The sequence below is a fragment of the Carassius carassius genome, chromosome 27 (genome assembly GCF_963082965.1).
Source record: "Carassius carassius chromosome 27, fCarCar2.1, whole genome shotgun sequence".
Taxonomy (NCBI): Eukaryota; Metazoa; Chordata; class Actinopteri; order Cypriniformes; family Cyprinidae; genus Carassius; species Carassius carassius.
In genome coordinates, this window is record NC_081781.1 from 3,925,178 (window position 1) to 3,946,483 (window position 21,306).

At 35.1% G+C, this 21,306-nt stretch overlaps 1 protein-coding gene across 1 annotated transcript; it reads left to right on the forward strand.

Annotated features, from left to right (window-relative positions):
• Positions 1-2,748: 2,748 nt before the first annotated feature.
• On the forward strand, positions 2,749-20,158 carry gpcpd1 (glycerophosphocholine phosphodiesterase 1). Its single transcript, XM_059512178.1, has 20 exons — positions 2,749-3,024; positions 3,637-3,724; positions 4,460-4,550; positions 4,645-4,729; positions 5,884-5,959; positions 9,245-9,286; positions 9,390-9,513; positions 9,780-10,005; positions 10,246-10,408; positions 10,744-10,873; positions 12,632-12,686; positions 12,773-12,865; positions 13,032-13,109; positions 13,208-13,247; positions 13,617-13,675; positions 14,093-14,158; positions 14,238-14,374; positions 15,426-15,561; positions 15,797-15,957; positions 18,805-20,158. The coding sequence occupies exons 2-20, from the start codon at positions 3,676-3,678 to the stop codon at positions 18,986-18,988; spliced, it is 1,995 nt and encodes a 664-aa protein (XP_059368161.1). The 5' UTR covers positions 2,749-3,024; positions 3,637-3,675; the 3' UTR covers positions 18,989-20,158.
• Positions 20,159-21,306: the final 1,148 nt, after the last annotated feature.

Below are 21,306 nucleotides of genomic sequence, written 5' to 3' on the forward strand. Positions count from 1 at the left end.
CCTTTGTTTCTATTATTCTATGTATGTTTGGACCTCCAGTTGCATTTGATTGTTTGCATGCATAGTTTGAAGCCTCCTCTGCTTGCCCCACTCACAATAATTGAAATGGAAAGAACACTTGTAAAGGCTTGTCATCAACATCTAGTGTCTGATGTGCAAATGAAGCAAACCACATGCAGTCCTGAAGTGCAAATGGCCTCTGAATGATGTTGTATCCATTATAATGGCATCTGATCTACATTAAAAAACTTATGATGTGTTCTACCCTGGCAGTGTCTCTGTCTTTGATTGATGATGACATTAAGCATGGTAGCCTATCCGCTGGATATATATAAATTAAGAGTTTGATTCAGGGTTTTAAAGTAATAAATTTTTTATGGCAAGAAAAAAACATTATGAAACAAATCAGTGTGAAAGTCAAACTCTTTAACTTGTATAGCAATACATATACATATAAAAAATACTAGAAATATAAATTATTTGGAGAATTGCTTTAATAGGAAGATTCTGTATTGGTTCATCTGTGGAGAAGTGGGATATGTCACAACATCCAAAAGACTTTAAACTGTGTCAGCTTTTACTTCTATTTTTTGCAGAATTGAAAATCCATCTAAATTTGGTTATTCACAAAATGAAGATCTGTGCATTTCTCTGCAAAGATACTAAAGAGCAAATCAGCTTTAATAAAATTGCTTAAAATGTTGATGTTCGTACACAACTCTCTCAACATTACAGACCTTGGTGAAGAAACACCCAAAGAGACAACTTTAGTACTCTACTAACAGGATAGGACTTTTGGGGCTGATATGTTGAAGATCAAACTTTTTTCCTGAAAAATGCAAGTGTTTCTCAGCTTTTAACTGGGACGGCACAAGTGAAGGCTGATGCCTTGAATTAATCATCACAGCATCTTCTCAACCTGCTCTGAAACTCTACTGAACTCTGAATACATTAGATGTACTTTAGTTTAAAGGCCGCAAACCGCGACTCTTCATCTTCACACTCATCATCTCTGGGAAAAAAAGATGAATGAATGTCGCAAATAAATGGATAGGCTACAGGCTACACTGCAGTAATGAATTGAGTGCACTATTACCATCATTCCCCTGGGTGGAGCTCTTCCTTCCACATCCACAATCTGAAATCTTTTACATGATTTTGAGTTTTTCATACTAGAACCACAACCACCTCTTAGAAAAGTTTATGTTCACCAAGACTGCAATGATTTGATTCTGACATTATTACAATTTAAAATGAGTTTTGAATATTTGAATATAATTTAAAATGTTGCTATTTTATCACCGACAAAGCTGAATTTTCAGCCGCCATTTCTCCAGTCTTTAGTCTCACTTTTAATTACTGTAATGCATACTAGCTGAATAAAAGTATTAATATATATATATATATATATATATATATATATATATATATACTTTCTTGTATATATAAGTAGGCCTATATGAAAGTAAATGACATTTCCCAACATGTTGAAAAATAAAACTCAGTGTTCTTTATCACATGACCACACAAAGAAGTTGTTCGGAGTTCTCACTTTTTCTCCTTCCTTAAAAATAAAAGCATAAAAATAAGCAAGAAAAACCATACTGAGAAGAGCATTCTAAAAAGCCTCATTATATTTATTTTCTTTTGCATGTTTTTGGGGGTGGAATTAGCCCTGTACTTATTCACCATTTAAAACCAGTTATAGGCACACACTTTATTCATTATCTGTCTATTATCTTATCCACAGACCAGGGCAAACAGCGGGAGGGTGAAAACATGATACAAGAGAGAAAGAGCCTGACTCATTAAATATTTATAATCCTGCAGTCCCATTCATTCAGTTGTGCTAAGCACTGTCGAATACACACCATTCACCATTCTGGGAGCAATAGCCCAAGCTCTTTTCAAGAGACCAATTTTACTTACTCTCAATGGCTCACGCGGGAACAGGAAAAGCTACCAGCGGTGGCAAACATAAAGAAATCAAGGACACAGCAAAACTTTATTACTGAAGATATGGTTTATCTTTTTGAACTTTCTCACCCTATTGAGTGAGAAAGCGAGAAAGTGAGACTGACCTCTGTTACACAACACAGAGTTGCAGAATGTGTTCAGTTCTGCTGAGGCACCACATTACGCAACCAGTTAATTCTGCTGAAAGCCGGGCCACTAGAGAAATCAATAGTCTCCTGATTTTACAGTAAAGGTTTGTCTGAACTTGCCACCCTTTTTGATTTTACACACATATACTATTAAACATTAATTAAAAATAATGATTGGCTTGTTACTTTGAGTGCACTTAACTTAATGTGTTTTGTTTATTTATTGGTTTATCAGCCATAATATGTTAAGAAGTCCTCTGACAGCTAAAAGTATCAAAGTTTTCAAATTTAATGGTTATACACCCAGCAGTGAATAAATGTTTCTGCAAGTATGCTCTCAATATAAAAAAAGCTTACTAGTAGCATAACACTCTTCATTAACAAACAGCACCATTAAAATCTCCGATATAGATTATTTATTTATTTTAAAGAATTGTTATTGTTATTCAGTAAAAAAAAACTGTTTAATAATTGATTTAATATTAATTACTACATTTGACTGCATCGTGATCATATCATCTTACGCCAATGAACTTCATGAACTCCATCCATTCAAGTCCCGCCCATCGAACGTCAAACACTTCTTCCACCAATCATATGCGACCAGAAAACGCAGAGAGGCGGAGTCGAGTTGATCCATTCGAAAGGGGATCCCTCCCTTAATTTTATTTCCTAAAACAAAGTGATCTGCTCACAGCTCATTTTGATTCTCAATTTAGCACATTGTGTAGCATTAATGAGAGACGCAAAACTTGAATTAACGTCGATACATTTCTTTTAAGAAATGGTTCACAGCTAACAGTGTTGCATTAACGGGGTTGCAGAGATCCGCGTGCATGTAAACATGGGCACTTCAGTGCGCGGTTAACGTTTTCCGGTACCGCCGTACTAAATGATGGATATTTGTCTTTAAACTCAGGTAATTATCATTTTATCATGTTTTTACTCGCTGTATTGGCGGGACTCGACACTGAATCTACGCTATACATTTTGTTTTACGCTACACATATTTACGTTTTTGCGCCGCAAATAGTGGTTGCATCTTAAAACCTAGTGTGCTCCCTTTCTAGGTAGTGTTTTTGTAACTTTTAGAACGTAACCGTGTTTTCTATGTAGACATCTTGCTATGTTTTGAGCAATACCCTTGGAAACCGGTTGTTGTTACTGACAGAAACCGGCTGTAGCCGGTTCAGACCTTGTTGTTTTTGCTTCTTCCACTCAAACAGTGGAGTTTCATGAAACGTGGTGAAAGCTAACGTTACTCTTTTAAGATCGCGTTTAGATTCAAGGATCTGACGTAACTTACCATTATTTCCCTCTCTACTATTGTGTCCAGCAGTGGTAAAAATATCTCGCTTTATGTTTAGGGCGTGTAATTGAAATACATGTATAATGTAACGGATACTTAGAAGGGGCTTAAAAAGTGCTCAGCAGATATCAGACCACTGGGCGAATCAGCTGATGCTGTTAACATGGCTTAGGTTTGTTTTGCATCGGGCATCAGATGTGTTTCGTTTCATTTGTGTTTTAGATCTCTTCATTCTCTTCTCCTTCTGCCTGAGTGTCAGTCATGGACAGCACTAAAGTCACTCTGACAGTCAGAGGGACCACAGAACTGGGTAAGAGGAAAGATTAAATACAAGCAGCCTATAATAAGACAGTGTACAACTTTCAATAATAAGTTATTAACAAATATTACAACAGCTGTGAAATGTATTTGTTTATCTGTTGACAGAAACCTTTTTTTAGAGACTTACTTATTGTGTAATTTTAAAAAGTTTTTATTAATAAAAGCAATCAAGACAATCTAATTAAACTAATATAAATGTGACATTTTGGAGTGTTTTCTGATGCTATGACTATATATTTTAAACTTTAACCAAACTAATTGTAATAATTAATATTGCTATTGTTGTTAATTTTAAATATATATTTATATTTTGGTTATTAAATTAAATTATTGTAAAATGTTTAAATTTAAAAATTGTAATAGTTGATTTTGCCATACATATGGTAAATAAATAAAAACATTTTAAAATGTGCTAATGCTATTAATAAAGAAATGTATGACAAAATAAATCACCTTTAAAAGTTTATTTTTGCTATAGTAGTAATATAGAAATGAATAATGCAAGAAATGTTTAGGTAATAATAAGAATTAAGTTATTTTAACCATGCTTGATTGCATCACAAATTCAGCCTGTATCTATATTTATTATTTGGCAAATGTTGACATGATGAATATGATAGTGTTGAAAGGAATGTCATCTTTGTGCACTCTATGACCTGGAGACACATTCCTTTGCCTACCAAAAATGAGAGAGCTATTAAACTATATTTTGTTTCTATAACAGGCGAGGTGATCGCAGTGGTTGGCAGTTGTGAAACCCTGGGTGGCTGGTGTCATCAAAAAGCTGTGACCCTGCAGCTAGCAGAGGAGGATGGGTACATGTGCAATGTCATCTTATGTTTATCTTCCAGTGCACGCACACTTACCCTTGACCCACATATTTATCTTCTGTGTCTTGTCTCACCCCAGCACCTTGTGGAGAACAACCGTTGAGGTTCCTAGAGGAGATGAAACCAAATATCGCTATTTCAAGGGATTCATTTTGGAATCCAAGGTGAGATTTACTTTGCCTAGTAAACAAACATGAGAGAAGTGATTCCTAAAAGGTTCACAGTTAACCCTTTAAAGCCCCAGTGTTGAACAGATTACCCAATACCTTTAAAATGCAGCCTTAGCATGTATATTTATTTATAGGTGTTGTTGTTTACAATTCTTTTAGCGTCCATACAAACAATACAGATTCAAAAACGTGAGACGTGGGTAGTGGAATAGTGAAAAAGCGAAAGGCCTTGAGAGATGTTTTTTAAAAAATTCAACTTATTGAACTTGTGCGCTTGCTTTTTTAGAATGGCGGGTCATGCACAAGTCATTCCCAACCGGTCAAACACGTCTGTCTAGCACATGTTTACATAGAAAAATGACAGAAAAGCAGTACTGTGGAATAGAAAGATGTGTTTTGTGTGAATGGCCTCTTGAAGGCACTTCATGATCTATGCAGTATCTGTTGTTTGTGATGTACATTTGGGATTTTTCAGCTGTTTTATTATACATGTATGACTGTAGATTTTCACATGTGGGATATGTGTTTTTTTTTTTTACTTATTTTTAATGTTCCTCAAAGGCTTTCTTTTAATTCTTAGGGTGCAAGTGATTGTGTTATAGAGTTTAAGCTGTTGAAGTCCTTCTGTGTGAGTGTGTGGGGTTTCCAGGTCATTCTCCTCACAGCTGTTAATCTCTTTTGGCTGAGCTCCACTCAGTTCTGGGTACTTTTGTTTTGTTTTTCGTTTTTCCTGGAAAATGACATTTCTGGAACGGGTTTCTTGTGAGCCCCTCCTAATGTGCGGTGTCTTTTATACATAATGTTTACATGTCAGTTGTTTCCTAGCCAGAAATAGTCTTTTTAGAATTTAGAACAAAAATTATTATTTTTTTATTTTATTTGAGGTGGTAAGTACAAGGATTTCCAAAGCTTTTTTTAATGTATATAAATAACCTGGAGATCTCTGTTAAACACTGTGAAAAATGCCAATGTGTTTCTTCTGACTAATCAGTCCACTTTTCAGATGTCAACCACCTGGCTGGCTGGCAGAAAGTGGTGACTATAACTCATATTCTTTTTTCGGGAGCGAGACTTTGGTTCAAATGGCCAAAGTAGCCTTTGTGTTTCCAAAATCTGTCCGTAATCTTAACCCCCATTTGAAATTACAGAATGCAGGTGGGCCATGTCAAGTCATAGTCAATAGATGGGAGACCCATCAGCTGCCACGCTCATTGAGTCCCTCAGGTATCTGATTCCAGAATAGTCCACATGTATAATGCAACCTGTAGACTCTTTCCTTCATTCTTATTACATTCAGATCAGTTTGTCCCCTTTAACTCTAAGCGTGAATTATTAATACATGCTGAATTCAGCTTTTTTTAAAGACTACATGAAACTGTCACAACACATTGAAATATGACACATTTCCAAATTAAGGAAACTATTGGAAAGTAATGTGGGACTTAATTTTATATCTCAGAACATTACTAGACTTAAGAGTGGCCATGATTGTTGTTGGTTAATTTTTTTTTTCCTACCCACATTATTTTCTTATTTTCCTCAGTGAATCATGCACAATAAGACAAAAAAGTAAATAACCCTATTTACTCAGTGGCGTACCGCACATCTTAAAGGCCCCCCTGCAAAGAACGAGATGGGGCCCGTCCTACCAACAGTGATGTCATGTACGAAAAGTTATTGTGCACCTGCTGCATGTATACTACTGAGTCCGTCTCTCCCATTTACATGGCTAACTGATTTATCAGTCATGAATGTGGTGAATTATCATTGCATTGATGCATTTCATGTAGGCTAATGGCCAACATGTTTCAAACACTGTCCTACATAAGACTCGCTTACTGTTAAAAAAAAAACTATACTATACTCTACTGAATCCTTCACGCTCTTCAAACATTTTGGTGTGCAAAGTCTTTGACTGCAGCTTGTCAATATTGCAAAAACGGGGAATCGTAATACTTAATGTTAAACTGGAGAGTCTTCTTTCTTGTAACATTGTGCACTGGATAAATGTCTTGACCCCTTTCAATTTCGAGAACTAACGATTAATTGCATGACAAAATATGTGGTGACAAGTCAACAGTGAATCGCTAAAGCCATTGAAACACAGAAGAGCAGCAGCAGACCAGGGCACAAAAACATATAAGTATAAAACGTGTAAATATATATAAAGTTTACAGTATTCTTTTCATTATTTCTTTCTTTATTATTATCATTATTGTTATTTTGCCAAGGCTTTACAGTGATGAATGATGTCTTGCTTGTATGATCAACCAGCATTGGTATCTGACTAAATTACGAATAACAGTTGGGAAAACAAAGCAGTGATCGCACTGGGCCTCATGCGTACACACAACATTTTTGCTCCCTTGACATCGCAGCTTGTTCATTATCAAAACAAAACACATACAAAGAAAAATAGAAAAGGCACAATGCTCAATTGAAATAGTTGTTGCGTTCAGCATGACCAGAGCATCACTGTGCTGTTATATTATTTGTGAAGGATGATGATTTACGTAGATAATGCGAGCGTGTAAAAACCTAAAAGTGTAAAACCTATTATATTGTATCATCCAAATATGTTGTGAATATGGAAACATTTGGATTTGTGTAAGACTCTCATATTTTTTTGACACTATAACGAAATGACGCTAACCATTTTTTCTACTCAAACCGGTTTCAGAACAGTAATAATACAGAGAGACGCATAAACAGAAACCGGTAAAATATAGATTCCGCTCAGAGTGAACCGATTTTTTTTTCTCTCTCTCTCGTTTTGAAGCCCTGCTTAAAGTATATGGAGCCCCGTACATGCAGGAGAATAGAAATAATTAATTGTGAGCACGAATTTGTTTTCTTGTTTTACTAAATTGTGTGCAATTTTAGTTGAATCAAATCAACAAACGAATTATTATATCATGTGCACAATTTACTTGAAAGGAGTCAGTAAGTTGTGTGCATGATTTAGTAAAACAAGGGAACGAATTATATTATGCACACGCTTTACTATTTTTTTTTTTTTTCCCTGCATGGCAAATGTGGGGCTCCATACATGAGCCACTTTAAGTGTAGAATATCCACTGCGATTAAGGTGCCGTTGCTTTATGACAGGTGAAATGTGAGGAAAAATTAGATTTTCCCCGGTTGTTTTAGAACAATAAGCCTGCTGCATTGCACTATATTTGCGCTCACGTCTCGCATCTTTTGCAGTGTCTTGAAGCACTGCCTTTTAGAATGTCCTGCGACGGGGCCCCCAACCACTAAATAAAGGCATATGGTCTTATTGTGCATAAATCATTGATGCATGTTCTAAAGAAGATAATAAAAATGTGATTTCATGTTGTCTTTAATGTTGATTTTAGTGTTATTTGTCATGGACAGATGTAATGTCAATAAAAGCCACTTAAGAAAATTTAATGGAACCTAATTATTAGAAACCATAACATTAAGTGGACTATTACTCCTCATCCTCATGGCCAAACAAAGTGAAGCAGTTTTCACTGGCGCATTTTTAGGGTTTACAAACAACCTTTTTTTTCTTTTGCCTTCAAATTTAGCCACTTTACATTTTTTGGGTATAATTCTTTAAAGAAAATTTTATATATATATATATATATATATATATATATATAATTGTTAAATGTTATTAGTTGATTTTTTACATTAGAAGCTACGTTAAAATATTTATTTTAAAACATGCATTTATCTCTTCTTTATTTACATGCACAACACACATTTTTCCTTGATTGATTTTCTAATAATTACATGAATTATTTTGAGTAAATTTTAATTGAAAAATGCATTTAACACTTTAATTATTTACATGCACAGCACAATTTGTATTTCTTTGAAAGAAGTTTTTAAAATAATTTCTTTAATTATCTTGTTTATTTTAACATTAAAAAAAACAGTAAAATGTATTTTAAAGCATACATGCTGTTAACACTTCTGTTTTTACATACACAACATACAATTAACACATGCATTTCACAAACTATGCAAAACATCTATATATATATATATATATATACACACACACATTCATATATAATTATTATTATTTTTTACTAGACAGGATCCATAGTTTTAATCATGTAACTGTTTGCTCCAGATGTAATGTGTTAAGTGCTTTAAAAGTTTGTCAGAATTTCTTTGTGTAGCCACAAAACAATTTGCTTGTATGGTAACGCTTGCTGGTGATATATTTAGATTATTGTTATTTAACTTTTGCCAACCAAGTATTAATCTATTATAATTATATTTATTGTCACTCATAAATTCTAACATGCCTGCCTGTATGATATAAGACTACAAATGTGTAGAGCTCCATCCAGTACAGAGCAAACTGAACACGTGTTTTATCTGTATATTTTGATGGTTTAAGAAACAAACCAGAAAATCAATGTGTCATGGTGGTGGTGTCTGTTTACTCTGTACAGATGACTCTAACCTTTCGTAGATGTGTAGCAGGAGCGGTTGACCTTCCATATTAAATTTTGTTATGTGTTGCAGAATCTGAGCTCCTGATTGACGATGGACATTTTGGAGTCCATAGTAAGTTTAATCATTTAAACTACATAAATGTTTTAATGCAAAAAAAAACAAAACATCATGCTATCTTACTTAACCATGCAAATAAAAATTGTTTGATCTGCAGATGGCATTGAGTGTGTGGACTCTGGCTGGTTGACGTGCCAGACAGAAATTCGTCTCAGGCTGCATTACTCTGTGAAAACTCCAGTGTCTATTACCAAGAAAAAGTTTAAGACATCACGCTTCAGGTAATATCCTTCAGTACAGAATTCATATTTATCTCAAGGTCAGTCAGTCACAGGGTCCTGAGAAGTATGTTGTAAAAAAAAAAATCACCAGTCAAATTGATCTGTTAATTAGTAGGATGCAAAATATTGCAATATTCTTTTCAAGCACTATACATTATTATAGACCACATACTAAAAAAAAATTTTCTTTTCAAATTCTTATTATACTGTTTTGATGCCTGATTTCACTCAAAGAATATGATAAAAAAATAATTCATATACTTTAGATTGAAGCTGATGCTGGAAGGTATCGAGGAGGAAGAAGAGGAAAGCCCTTCATCATGGCATAAGATGACCTCTACACTGGAGACCAGTATGATCAGCGACAGCGGATATAAGTCTCGTCATTCCCAGCCAGAATGTGGATATGCCCTTGAACCTTCCCGGTGGACCGAATACAGTATTCACACCATGGACCCCGACAACCTAGAGCTCACCTTTGAGTTCTTTGAGGTACAGAAATCTTTGGTATTGTTTAATATAAAAAGATTTTGTCCACAATTGCATCACAAAGCATTTTATGGTGTTTTGAAATGTATTTACATTAATTTTGCATGAATCCTTTGCATGAACTTAACCACATCAACTCTGGGGACCCACCGGTGGGTCCAATATTGCATATGCCTAATTCTCAAAAAATCAAAATAACAGCTGAAGTGGTTAAAATTGTTACGTCACGTCTTTGTTGTTTAGGAGGATCTGAGTGAGGCCGTGGTTCAGGGTGATGTCCATCCAGGTCACATGGGCACCGCAATCCTCTTGTCATCCTCTTTTAGGGAGAGTGGCAAAGATCAGGGTGTGGTCACCCTACCCATCATGAGTCGCAATGCCAGACAAACTCTTGGAAAAGTCAGAGGTATAATCAGTACCACAATGCACTGTTGTTCAAAGTCTAAACATCTCATTTATTTTACACCATAAAACTAACACGCATTCCTGCCACCCATGATAGTATCTGTTCTTTTACTGCATGCACACAACATTTGCCTCTGTAAACATGTCACAGACTATGTAAATAGAGGGTGAAGTCACTAATGTTGGAAAGATCCGCCCTGCTTGCATTGTTGCTAAGTAGCTAGATAATGTGGTTTTGATGCCATTCATTTACTGATGAGCTGATTTCATTAAATTTAAGCATTAAGTGTTGGCTTAAACATTGAATATATGCTTTTGTTCTTGATGGGATTTCAGTGGATTACTTGGTGACGCGTCCTATTCAAGACTTTCAGTGTGACATGAGTCAGTCTTTTGCCAAATACTGGAAGAAAAGGAGCCCTCTGGATGTTGGACACAGAGGAGCAGGAAGCACTCATGCTCACAAGTGAGTAGTAACAGTGTGGAGATATATATACCAGTTTATATTTATATTTTTTATTTATGTGTATATATATGTGTGTGTGTGTGGGTGTGTGTACAAGTCAAGACATCTGCAAATATGATTAAAATTTTATTTTATAAAAAAAATCACATTTTATTATTAGCTGTTTCAACACATACATGTTTTGCCAAATAAAAACCCAAGGACAGCACTTTTAGAATTCATTCCACTATTTGATGTGAGCATAAGTATTGGGACAGCTGAACTTAAGGCAGATGGAAAATATTAAAAGCTAATATTTAGTTGCAGATCCCTTGCATGCAATCAGAGCAGTGAGTCTGCAATCCATAGACATCACCAGACTCTTGGTCTCATGCTTTGAAATACCTTCCCCGTCCCTTTAATGCACCCAATACTAACTGTTGCTTGTTTTGGGGAGTTTCTGTCTTTAGTCTCCTCTTCAGCTGGTGAAATTAATGTTTGTTCGGATTTAAATCTGGAGATTGACTTAGGTAATCTAAGACTTTCCATTTCTTTGCCCTGGTAAACTCCTTGACTGAACTGGCAGTGTGCTTGGGTCATTGTCCTGATGCAATATAAAGCGCTTTCTGAGGAGTCTGGTGGCATATTCTTGAATATTGGTAGCCAAGATGGTTTTGTACCTTTTCAAATTCACTCTACTAATGTCATCATACATTAAGTCATCGTTAAATTTGAGAGGGCCTGTTCCAGAGACAGCCATGCATGCCCATGCCATGACACCACCTCCACCAAGCTTTACAGATGAGGTTGTATGCTAAGGATCATTTACAGTTCCCTTTTTTCTCCATATTTTTGCTTTCCCATCATTTCGTCTCATTGTCCATAAAACATTTAAATAATAATAATAATAATAATAATAATAAATATAACACTAATATTACAAACTGAATATAAGACCAAAACTTCTGTTAGTTTTACTTTACAGGTGACAAGTTTTTACAGTTTAACTTTTTATTTTTATTTTTTTTTACTATTATTTGTATTATATTTTTATAATGATTATTATTATTTACATTGTAGTAGTCTACTACAAAATGAGGAGGAATATGTGCTTTATCATCATGATAATAATGTCAGAATGCAAAAAAGGTTAATGGTCCTACAAATTAATATTAGTTTTTTATTTAAATGATGTTTTTATTAACAAGACTCGGGAGGGGCGCATCAAATACTTAGCCTAATCGACACAGGTGGACCATAATCAAGTAATCAATCCCATAGTATAAATATCGCTGACTTACCTCTATCCATTGACGGTTTATCAGCATCCCTCCTCCACCCCATCTCCTCACTTTGAGTTCACTTTATAAATAGACGGGGAAGGGGGTTACTCTAGGTTCATGCCATTCTCGAGCTCGGAGCCCTTCCCCGGACAGCACGCCAAATACACATACCATACCTCAGCTAATTATATGTAAGCGTGAACTAGTGAATTACAATTTCACGTTAGTAATACCCCTTCAGATCCCCTTCAGATTCACTGTTGCACTTTTTTTTTTTTAACACATGTTGCCTTTTAAAACATCTAAGGTGTGTATTGACTTGAATTTATGCACAGCCTGTGTAACAAGCTCTGTAGAAACTATAAAGTAGGAAAACACAATTAACACACCTTAGTTTATGATAACACAACAAGCATACTTTTGTTGTATGAAAGAGAAGTGCATGTTTAACAAAGAAATCTGCTGCTGATGAAAATACGATTCTATTTTATTTCAGGCATCACAAGATCAGGGAAAACACAATTGCCTCATTTCTAAGTGCGGCCAACCATGTGAGTGTAAATAATGCAACTCAACCATAATACATTGTTTTGTTATAGAAAATGTAAGGTTAAAGCATATCTTGTTTTTTCCACAGGGAGCTGCTTATGTAGAGTTTGATGTTCATCTCTCTAAAGATTTAGTTCCAGTTGTATACCATGATCTCACCTGCTGTATTTCTACTAAAAAGGTATCAATCACTTTTGGCTCCCATTACTTGACAATGAGAAGTCACTGTTTGCACAACTCATTTAGTGTCCTTCTGTATTGTAAACACTGATGATTAAAATTGCTAAAAAAGAGGAAGAAAGATAAGCTCTGTGCTTATGCTTTACATTTCTTGTGTCCTTTCATAGAAAACCGACAAGAACTCTATGTTACTGGTTGAAGTTCCTGTCAAAGATCTTACATTTGATCAACTTCAGCTTTTAAAAGTAAGGCTTATTTCAGATTCTTTTGCTGTGATTGATCAATGAAATGCAATTATCTCCATGCTGATATTGATGAGTGTGAATGTGTTTGGTTTTCTCAGCTGGCCCACACAGCTGCCATGGAAGTGCATGACCACAAAGGTAGAATTTGGATTGATTTATCACAGAAGTACAATACAACTGCAGATCATTATATAACTACTTGTCAAACTAGTTGGTGGATTTAAGGACAGATTAATGTGCAGTGTTTTGTTTGTTATCCACAGTCCGGTTCCTGAAGTAAAAGTCTAATTCAAAGTCTCCATAATGACATTTTTTTTAGTGCTAAGAAATACAAAAAAATTCAAATACTTTTTTTGGCTGTAAATCAGTGTTGTGATTAATCTCAGATCTGATTATTTTTGTTTAGGGCGTAGAATCCAAGCCTCTCTTGAACTGTATTGAGCTGAATAAACCGTTAACTGTTAAATAGATAAAGATGATTGTTTTTTGTGGTGGTTCTTTGTCTAGACTTGCAGGATGAAGAGGAGTATGTAGATGAGTACCAGCCTTTCCCTTCCCTTTCACAGGTATGACAACTTTATCTTTTCATATACAACTTTTACCTCAGGTATTATAAAAAAAAAAAAAAAAAAATATATATATATATATATATGTATATATATGTATGTATAGATATGTATGTATGTATGTGTATATGTATAATATATATATGTATAATGTATGTAAAATATGTATATGTGTGTATGTGTATATATATATATATATATATATATATATATATATATATATATATATATATATTACACACACACACACACACATATATTTATTTATTTATTTTTTACTTTTATCTTTTGAGTAATTTAAGAAAGTCACCTTTTTAATGACCAAACATTTAAGAAAATTGTGGTAAATGTTTGCTTATATACTGCCAATCTGTACTGCTTGGTTAACCTCTTTTCTCATTTGGTATTATGTTTCAGATATTCCAGGCTGTTCCAGATCATGTGGGATTCAACATTGAACTGAAGTGGATTTGTCAGTTCAAGGTTTGTGTTGCCTCAAGCTGGTTTGATCTCAGTGCTACTGGAGAGAAAAAGACCCTCATGAATCTGTTTCTTCAAACAGGATGGCTCCTGGGATGCAAAACTCTCCACCTACTTCAACATGAATCAGTTCTTAGACATCATTCTCACGTGTGTGCTGCAGAACGCCGGCAATAGGAAAATAGTCTTCTCATGTTTTGATCCTGATATCTGCACTATGTAAGAGGTCTTGTTCATGTGCATATTTTAATATTGCACTGATATTTTAAGGTTGTATATGTTTGTACTTTGGCAGGCGATTTAAGCACCGTATAAACCAACCACATGTTTCTTAAAATGTATTTGCACAATAGGTGCAGGGACATTTATTAAAGAAATAGTTCACAATTTTTTTTTAAATTGACCAAAATAAAAATAAAAATGACTCACCATTAGACTGTCCAAAATAGAGATCGGTTTAGAGAGATTTGGTTCTTCTCTGGCCGATGCCTGATATTTAATCAGGGCAGAAATCATGCTTAGCTGCCTGCAGATGCACCTGCTTATAAATCGGCCCAATTTGCAGCACAATCGGCCAATGGCGATTAATTAAAAAATGGCCCTATTAATCAGATGCGTGATTAATTGGTTGGTTAGCCTCTAGTGCAAAATGTAGATGAGTTTGTTTCTTCATCAGAACAAATTTGGAGAAATTAAGCATTACATCACTTGCCAACAATGGATGCTCTGCAGTGTATGGGTGCCGTGAGTCCAAACAGCTGATAAAAGCATCATGATAATCCTCAAGTAATCCACACTGATCTAGTCTGTCAATTAATGTCTTGTGAATAAACAAATGTAATAAACAAATCCATCATTAAGTTGTTTTTAACTTAAATGTTGCCTCTGGTTAAAATATGAGTGCTCTGTCCATTATTTTGCTTTCTCTAGTGAAAAAGTTGTCTGAATCAGAAGAGAAATATGCACAGGTCAAGCAACGTTTAAAGGCAAACACAGTCTAAAATAGTTTTAAATATGTTTGTGGATTTTGATGTGAGAGGACTTTTTCACTGGTGTAAGCAATATAATGGATTATGGATTTATATTTTGGATGATGGATTTGCTTTTTACAAACATGCCGCTTTTCACTTCACAAGGCGGTAATTGATGCACTGTAGTGATGTGGATTATTTGTGGATTAGGGCAGATTAAATTTTTTGGTGAACTATTCCTTGAAAGAATAAATAGTCAATCTAAATTTAATTTAAATAAATGATGTTGTTCTCTTCAGGGTGAGGCAAAAACAAAACAAATATCCCATCCTGTTTCTGACCCAAGGAGTGACCGACCTCTACCCTGAACTCATGGACATCCGCTGTCAGAGCACTAAGATCGCCATGAGCTTTGCTCAGAGTGAGAACATACTGGTAAGAGAACGCTTCAGAACATAATTGTAAATTAGCACGGAGAGACGCAGAGTTTGGCAGCATAATAACGCTGTGTTTAACCACAAACTCTCCAAACCTACGAAGTGAAAGAGATCTAATCGTGTTGTTTGGCTTCTGTGAGATTTGTTTACCTGCAAGAATAATGTGGCTGTATTGTTTTCCATGTCAGAGTTCCTGACAAAGATGAAACAAAGACTTTTGAATGTGCTCACAGGGAATCAGCGCCCACACTGATGAGCTCTTACGAAACATGGAGTTCATCATAGAGGCTCAGTCTAAAGGGTTGGTGGTCTTCTGCTGGGGCGACTACAACAACGACCATGAGAACAGGATGAAGTTGAGGGAACATGGCATTGATGGCCTCATATATGACAGGTGGGCTCTAATTTGTCTTGCTGTGTAAAATAAATAAATGGTACAAACGTGTTGAATGTAGTGACCTTGTTGAAAGAGTAATCATAAAGTAGAAGCATTATGCATTAGCCCACAGCAGGTGATGTTATCACCTTAATTTGACTGCCATGTTGACTCACTATAAATACCAAGACAGCCTTTGCATGCATTTCTGTGTAAATCACGTGTGGTTTATAGCTTTTCCGTGAAGGTCCGGGCATATCAGCACAAGTCTGAGTGAAGCTGTTTCATTCTGGGTACAGGTTAAACTAATCAATGATGTTCTGCATTTATGTAATGCACTTCATGCTATGTATGCACTTTTCAATAAGTTACAATCAGACTGAACCTCCGGCTGTTGTGTAAATATCATTGTGTATGTATATGTTAAAACTGAGATCCATCAAATACTGACACGTTTACACAACAATGCAGTGTTTGCAGATTGCTTTTTCTCGCACTTTCTTAAAATTCAGCTAACATTTCGTCTGTATTTTTGTTCCTTCTCAACTGCAGTAAAACCCTCAAGACCTGCTTAGAGAAACTGTGTTCCTGTTTGAAATTTAAAGGAATAATTTACCCCAAAATTAATTTTTTTTTTTAGTTTAGTTTGTTTTTCATTTATTTAGTGTTAGTTATTTTCCTTGCAATTTGGACAATTATTATACTTCGTATACACACAATACTTAAATATATACAATAATATATACAGTAATAACCTTTTACTACCAAAACCAACCAACTAAACAGTCTGCAAAAGATTTCAAGTTTAACCTTTAATTTGTTTGATGCAACTCTTATTTCCTTGGAAACAAAATTTCTATGAATTATTGACTCTTTCCACATCTTTCCTTAAACGTTTACTCCCTTTTCCCTTTTTTAAATATTCCTCACATGATTTTGTGGTAATTTGCCTCTTTTTTCAGAATACAGGAATGCTTGGTGCCAAAGCCCAATGCTTCAACCTCCTCTGACGCCCGTAATGTCTTCTGTTTCTCAGTTGTTTGTATTTTTTATTGGCATTTGGCTGCTGCCTGACTGATCGTTCTCACCGACCAGCACCACAAGAACCGTAGTGTTTTACTAATATGATATGAGACAGCAATACTGTGGAGTTTTTTTTTTGACTAGCTTTTATTTAAATTATACAGCACAGGGTTAAGGTTCAGCTGCCTGTTACATCATTCTGAGTTTTCGAGACTTCCTCTTTATTTGTGACTGAGTTTCTCTCCCACAACCCATATTGCACAAATTACAGTGCAGTTGTGCATTTGTTTCATTTCCAATGTGAATTTTTCAGTACTAGCCACGTTAACAGTGTTAGAATCCCCTCCGTGGACCTCAATGACTTAATCATTGAAGGATAAATGAATGAATATATGAATGGATGGATGGATTAATGGCTTCTGCTCTCAAACCAGCATGACTGAGGATCTTGATAAAGGCATGGCAGAAAAAGCTGCATTTATCTAAATATGAATGATCTCAATGTACCTGTCATGACAGTTCTTAAACCCAGCTATATTTGAATATTGTCTGTTGGGTATTATAATATTATGAAAATTATACATTAGAATAATTATAGCCTATTCTAAATCTTGATAAGTTCTTTACCAACACATTTAGAATGGATGACTTCTTTTCCTTGGGGTTACATTTGGGATATATTTTTAATAGCTGCAAACATTTTTTAGCATGTAATTGTAGCATTTGTAATGGATGATGCAAAACAGAAGTCTTGCAAGAGCCAATGGAAATAAGCTGATCACTATTTATAATGCTCTTAAAAACATTTATCTTCTGACACCATGATGGTAGAAACATCATGGTAGAAAACAGAAATATATGCATATATATGTTTATATATATACAATGAACGTGTGAGTCTGTTGACGTCAGCTGTAACTGGTCACAATATTTATGTGCTTTGCACATATAAAGTAATGAAGTTGTTGCAGTTTCCACTGATATATTTTAAATGCAATCATGTTTTCTGAATTTCTGACACTAGTGACTTAACATTTCGTGAATATATTTTGTTCTTCTTCACGAGCAGTGAGGTTGGATTTTAAGGATTTAGTTGTTTTTGTTTATTCTGAAAAAGAATGTGGCTTTTTTTTTTTTTTTTACCTCAGTGAGAGTTTTTTTTAACTCATCCCTGATCTTAACATATACCAAAGAAGCTATGGGTCATATCAGAGGGATCGTTTATTAGAAAATAGAAATTCTGTAATTATTTACTCACCCTTCACTTTTTTCAAACCTGTATGAGTTTCTTTCTTCTGCTAAACACCATAGAAGATATTTTGAACAAGGTTGGTAACCAAACAGTTGACGGTAGCCATTGACACACTGCGTTTAGTCTAAACAGATTTTAATTTAACAGGATCCAGTCAGTTCACAATTGAGAAAATAATGTCCCACCTTATTTGTGTGTGTGTTTTTACTAAATGAAATCGGTTGCAACAGCAGTTCATAGTAATTTGATAGGGATGAAAATGAGGCTGTTGGGGTACAAAACTGTCCTGTGTCCATGTCCATGTTTTTGAAGGACATTTTTGTTTTGTTGCACAGACTCACAGATGTAATGCTCAAAGCTTCATTTGTCATATTAAATATTCTGTCTATTCTTGCTGTCTGTAGCAGAAATGAAAGGCATGATATGGCAAAAATGTGGAGATGCTTACTGTAAAACAGTGAAAACTACTGTGAAATCTTCTCACATTTTTTTTTGCTCCAGATGGCTACTTTTATGTTAATAAAACTTCCTTCTAGCTTTATCCTTGTTAGGTGATATTCCTTAACTAAAATAATGTTTTGTATCCACAGAATCTGCGACGACAAGCTCGAGCAACCAGACATTTTCAATGTAGAGGAACAGGGTGGAACGCTAAAGGAGGTCATTCAAACCTGTGCCTGCTCCTCCTACAGCATTCCCTGCTCCTCCATTCCGTGCGCAGGGAAAGTCCAGGAGGCCAACGGGGAATCCGATTCCGGCCTCAGTTCCTCTTGAGACCCACACAGCCAGTCCAGATTCACTCTATGTCTATAATCTTCCCACAATGCACCAGAACTAACGCACAATTTCACTCCGTCCTTAAGCCAAACTTAAGCCTGAGATGTTTTAGAGTGCAATCACGCATAAAGAATGATATTGGGGACAATTACACAATGCTAGCTTACACAAGGGCAATATATTTACTTTGTTTAGACAATTTGCTGTATATCTGGATGCAGAAAATGGTGTATACAATGTGTAATGTTTGTTTTATAATTCTTAATATTCTTGGGAACGCTTTCAGATTTTTTCCTCTTCAGTATTTATTGATTTCTTTATTTGCGGAATGAGTATTGAACATTAACACCCGGTGTAGTATTTAAAATTTCATGAATTTTTCACGAACAAAAAAAATGCAGGATTATACCACTCAAATATATTAAAATGATTTAAAATAGCATTTTCATTTCAGTTGCTAAATGAGAGGCCTGCCTCTTTAAAAATCTCTTTAAAGATTTTGAGAGTTTTGTCTTTAAAAAGACACTCATAAACATGTTCCTTCACTGTATATTGTAATTATTTCTCCACTACTGGATCCCTCCACAGATTCACTGATGGTTTCAACTGAACAAAATTTCATCTATTTTTATTCAGATATGCAATTGACCTAATTGCCCTTTACTTTAAATGGGTGTATATTTGAATGAATGTGCCTGTAAACCTGTATTCTGTGCTGAGCGTCAGTGTGGTCTCATCTCTCAGCATGTTATTCATACTGCTTCCTTACTGCAGGGAAGTGAAATCATGCATGTTTGCTCTCCATTTGACTCCAGCAACTTGCTGTATGAATCCACACTCAGGCCTGGTTTCACAGACAGGCCTTAGGTTAAACCAGGATTTGGCAAACATTCAATTAGGACAATTAAATAACTTTTTATAAATGTGCCTAAGATAAAAACACTACTGCTGTGCATCTTGAGACAAATCAATGGCACTGACAGATGTTAAGATCAGTCAGTGCAAGTTTCTTTCAGTTATAACAGCCCAGACATGTGTTTTAGTCTGGGACTAGGCTTAAGCCTCGTCTCTGTGAAACCGAGGGTCAGTGTTGTGGATGTCAACATGCCAACATGATCCAGAACAATGCTCTGAGAGCCAGAATAAACATGTTTAAAACCAATGAAATCCATATCTTTTCTTTAGTTCAGGCTGATCTCAAAATCATCAAATCATTATAATACATTGGTTGTACACTATTTATAAGATCGGGCATTATGGGAAGTAGTGCACTACATAGGAAAGTGTACACTACAATTCAGACTATAAAATGGCTAATGCATCTTATAGTTCAGTAAAGCAACATATACTTTTATTTTCATTAATGTTTTTCCATTAATATTTAACATTATGCTCTGGCCGCAGGTGAGCATTTCCTAGTTGTTTTTCCACAATTATACTTCTAAACATTAATTAAACTAGGAAAACTCCCTTCGTCTCTAAAAGCTGTCTCAAATCATAATGAGCTGCTCAAATTCTGAATCCACTTGTGATGCCAAGAGATGCTATGTGTCTAGCTAGTTTGAATACAGCCAACACAAGTTAGCTAAGTGTGTTTCACATTGCTACAAACAAGAGTGCAGAGGAAAGGATGCAAACCGCCCTTTCCTGAAATGGATTTTATATAAACAGAGGAAAGGTGTGATGCTTTAACTGCGCTTCGAAGATGATTTGAGTTTTGAAAGAGTATTCTGCCATACAGTTCTACTTCAGCCTGTTTCTTCTGTTACAACATCCAGATATGCACTGTTAAGATGTTATGTCACACTGATAACTTGGATTTTTACATTTATGTTTATATATTGGTTAGTCTTGTTATTCAGTATCTTTTTATGTCCCAGTATGTCTTACTATATTGGATAAAATAGTAAATTCCCAATTAGTAAAGGCAGAAATCAAATTATTTCATTCTAAAAGAAAACTAAGAGAACATCTAGTGATTTTTAAATCACTTCCATGATTAATACCACTTTGCCATGTCCAAAACATACAGTAAAAATGTTATATTACAGGTGTATTTTTTTCAAAATAGGTTTTCTTCGGGATATGAAGTAGTCTGGTGATCTTCAGTACCATCTATTACTCAGTTTGGAATGTGCATTTATTCTTCGTCCTAATAAGCTGCCGTGGCAGTGCAGGATCTTGTTGCTGATGAATCAATATTGTGGTGAAAGCATGCTTTCTATACATGCAAATTGTAGCCTACTTGAGCTGTGCAAACCAATAATGAACCAAGATTAAGCATACAATGTTTTATTTGATAAAGTGTTTAAATT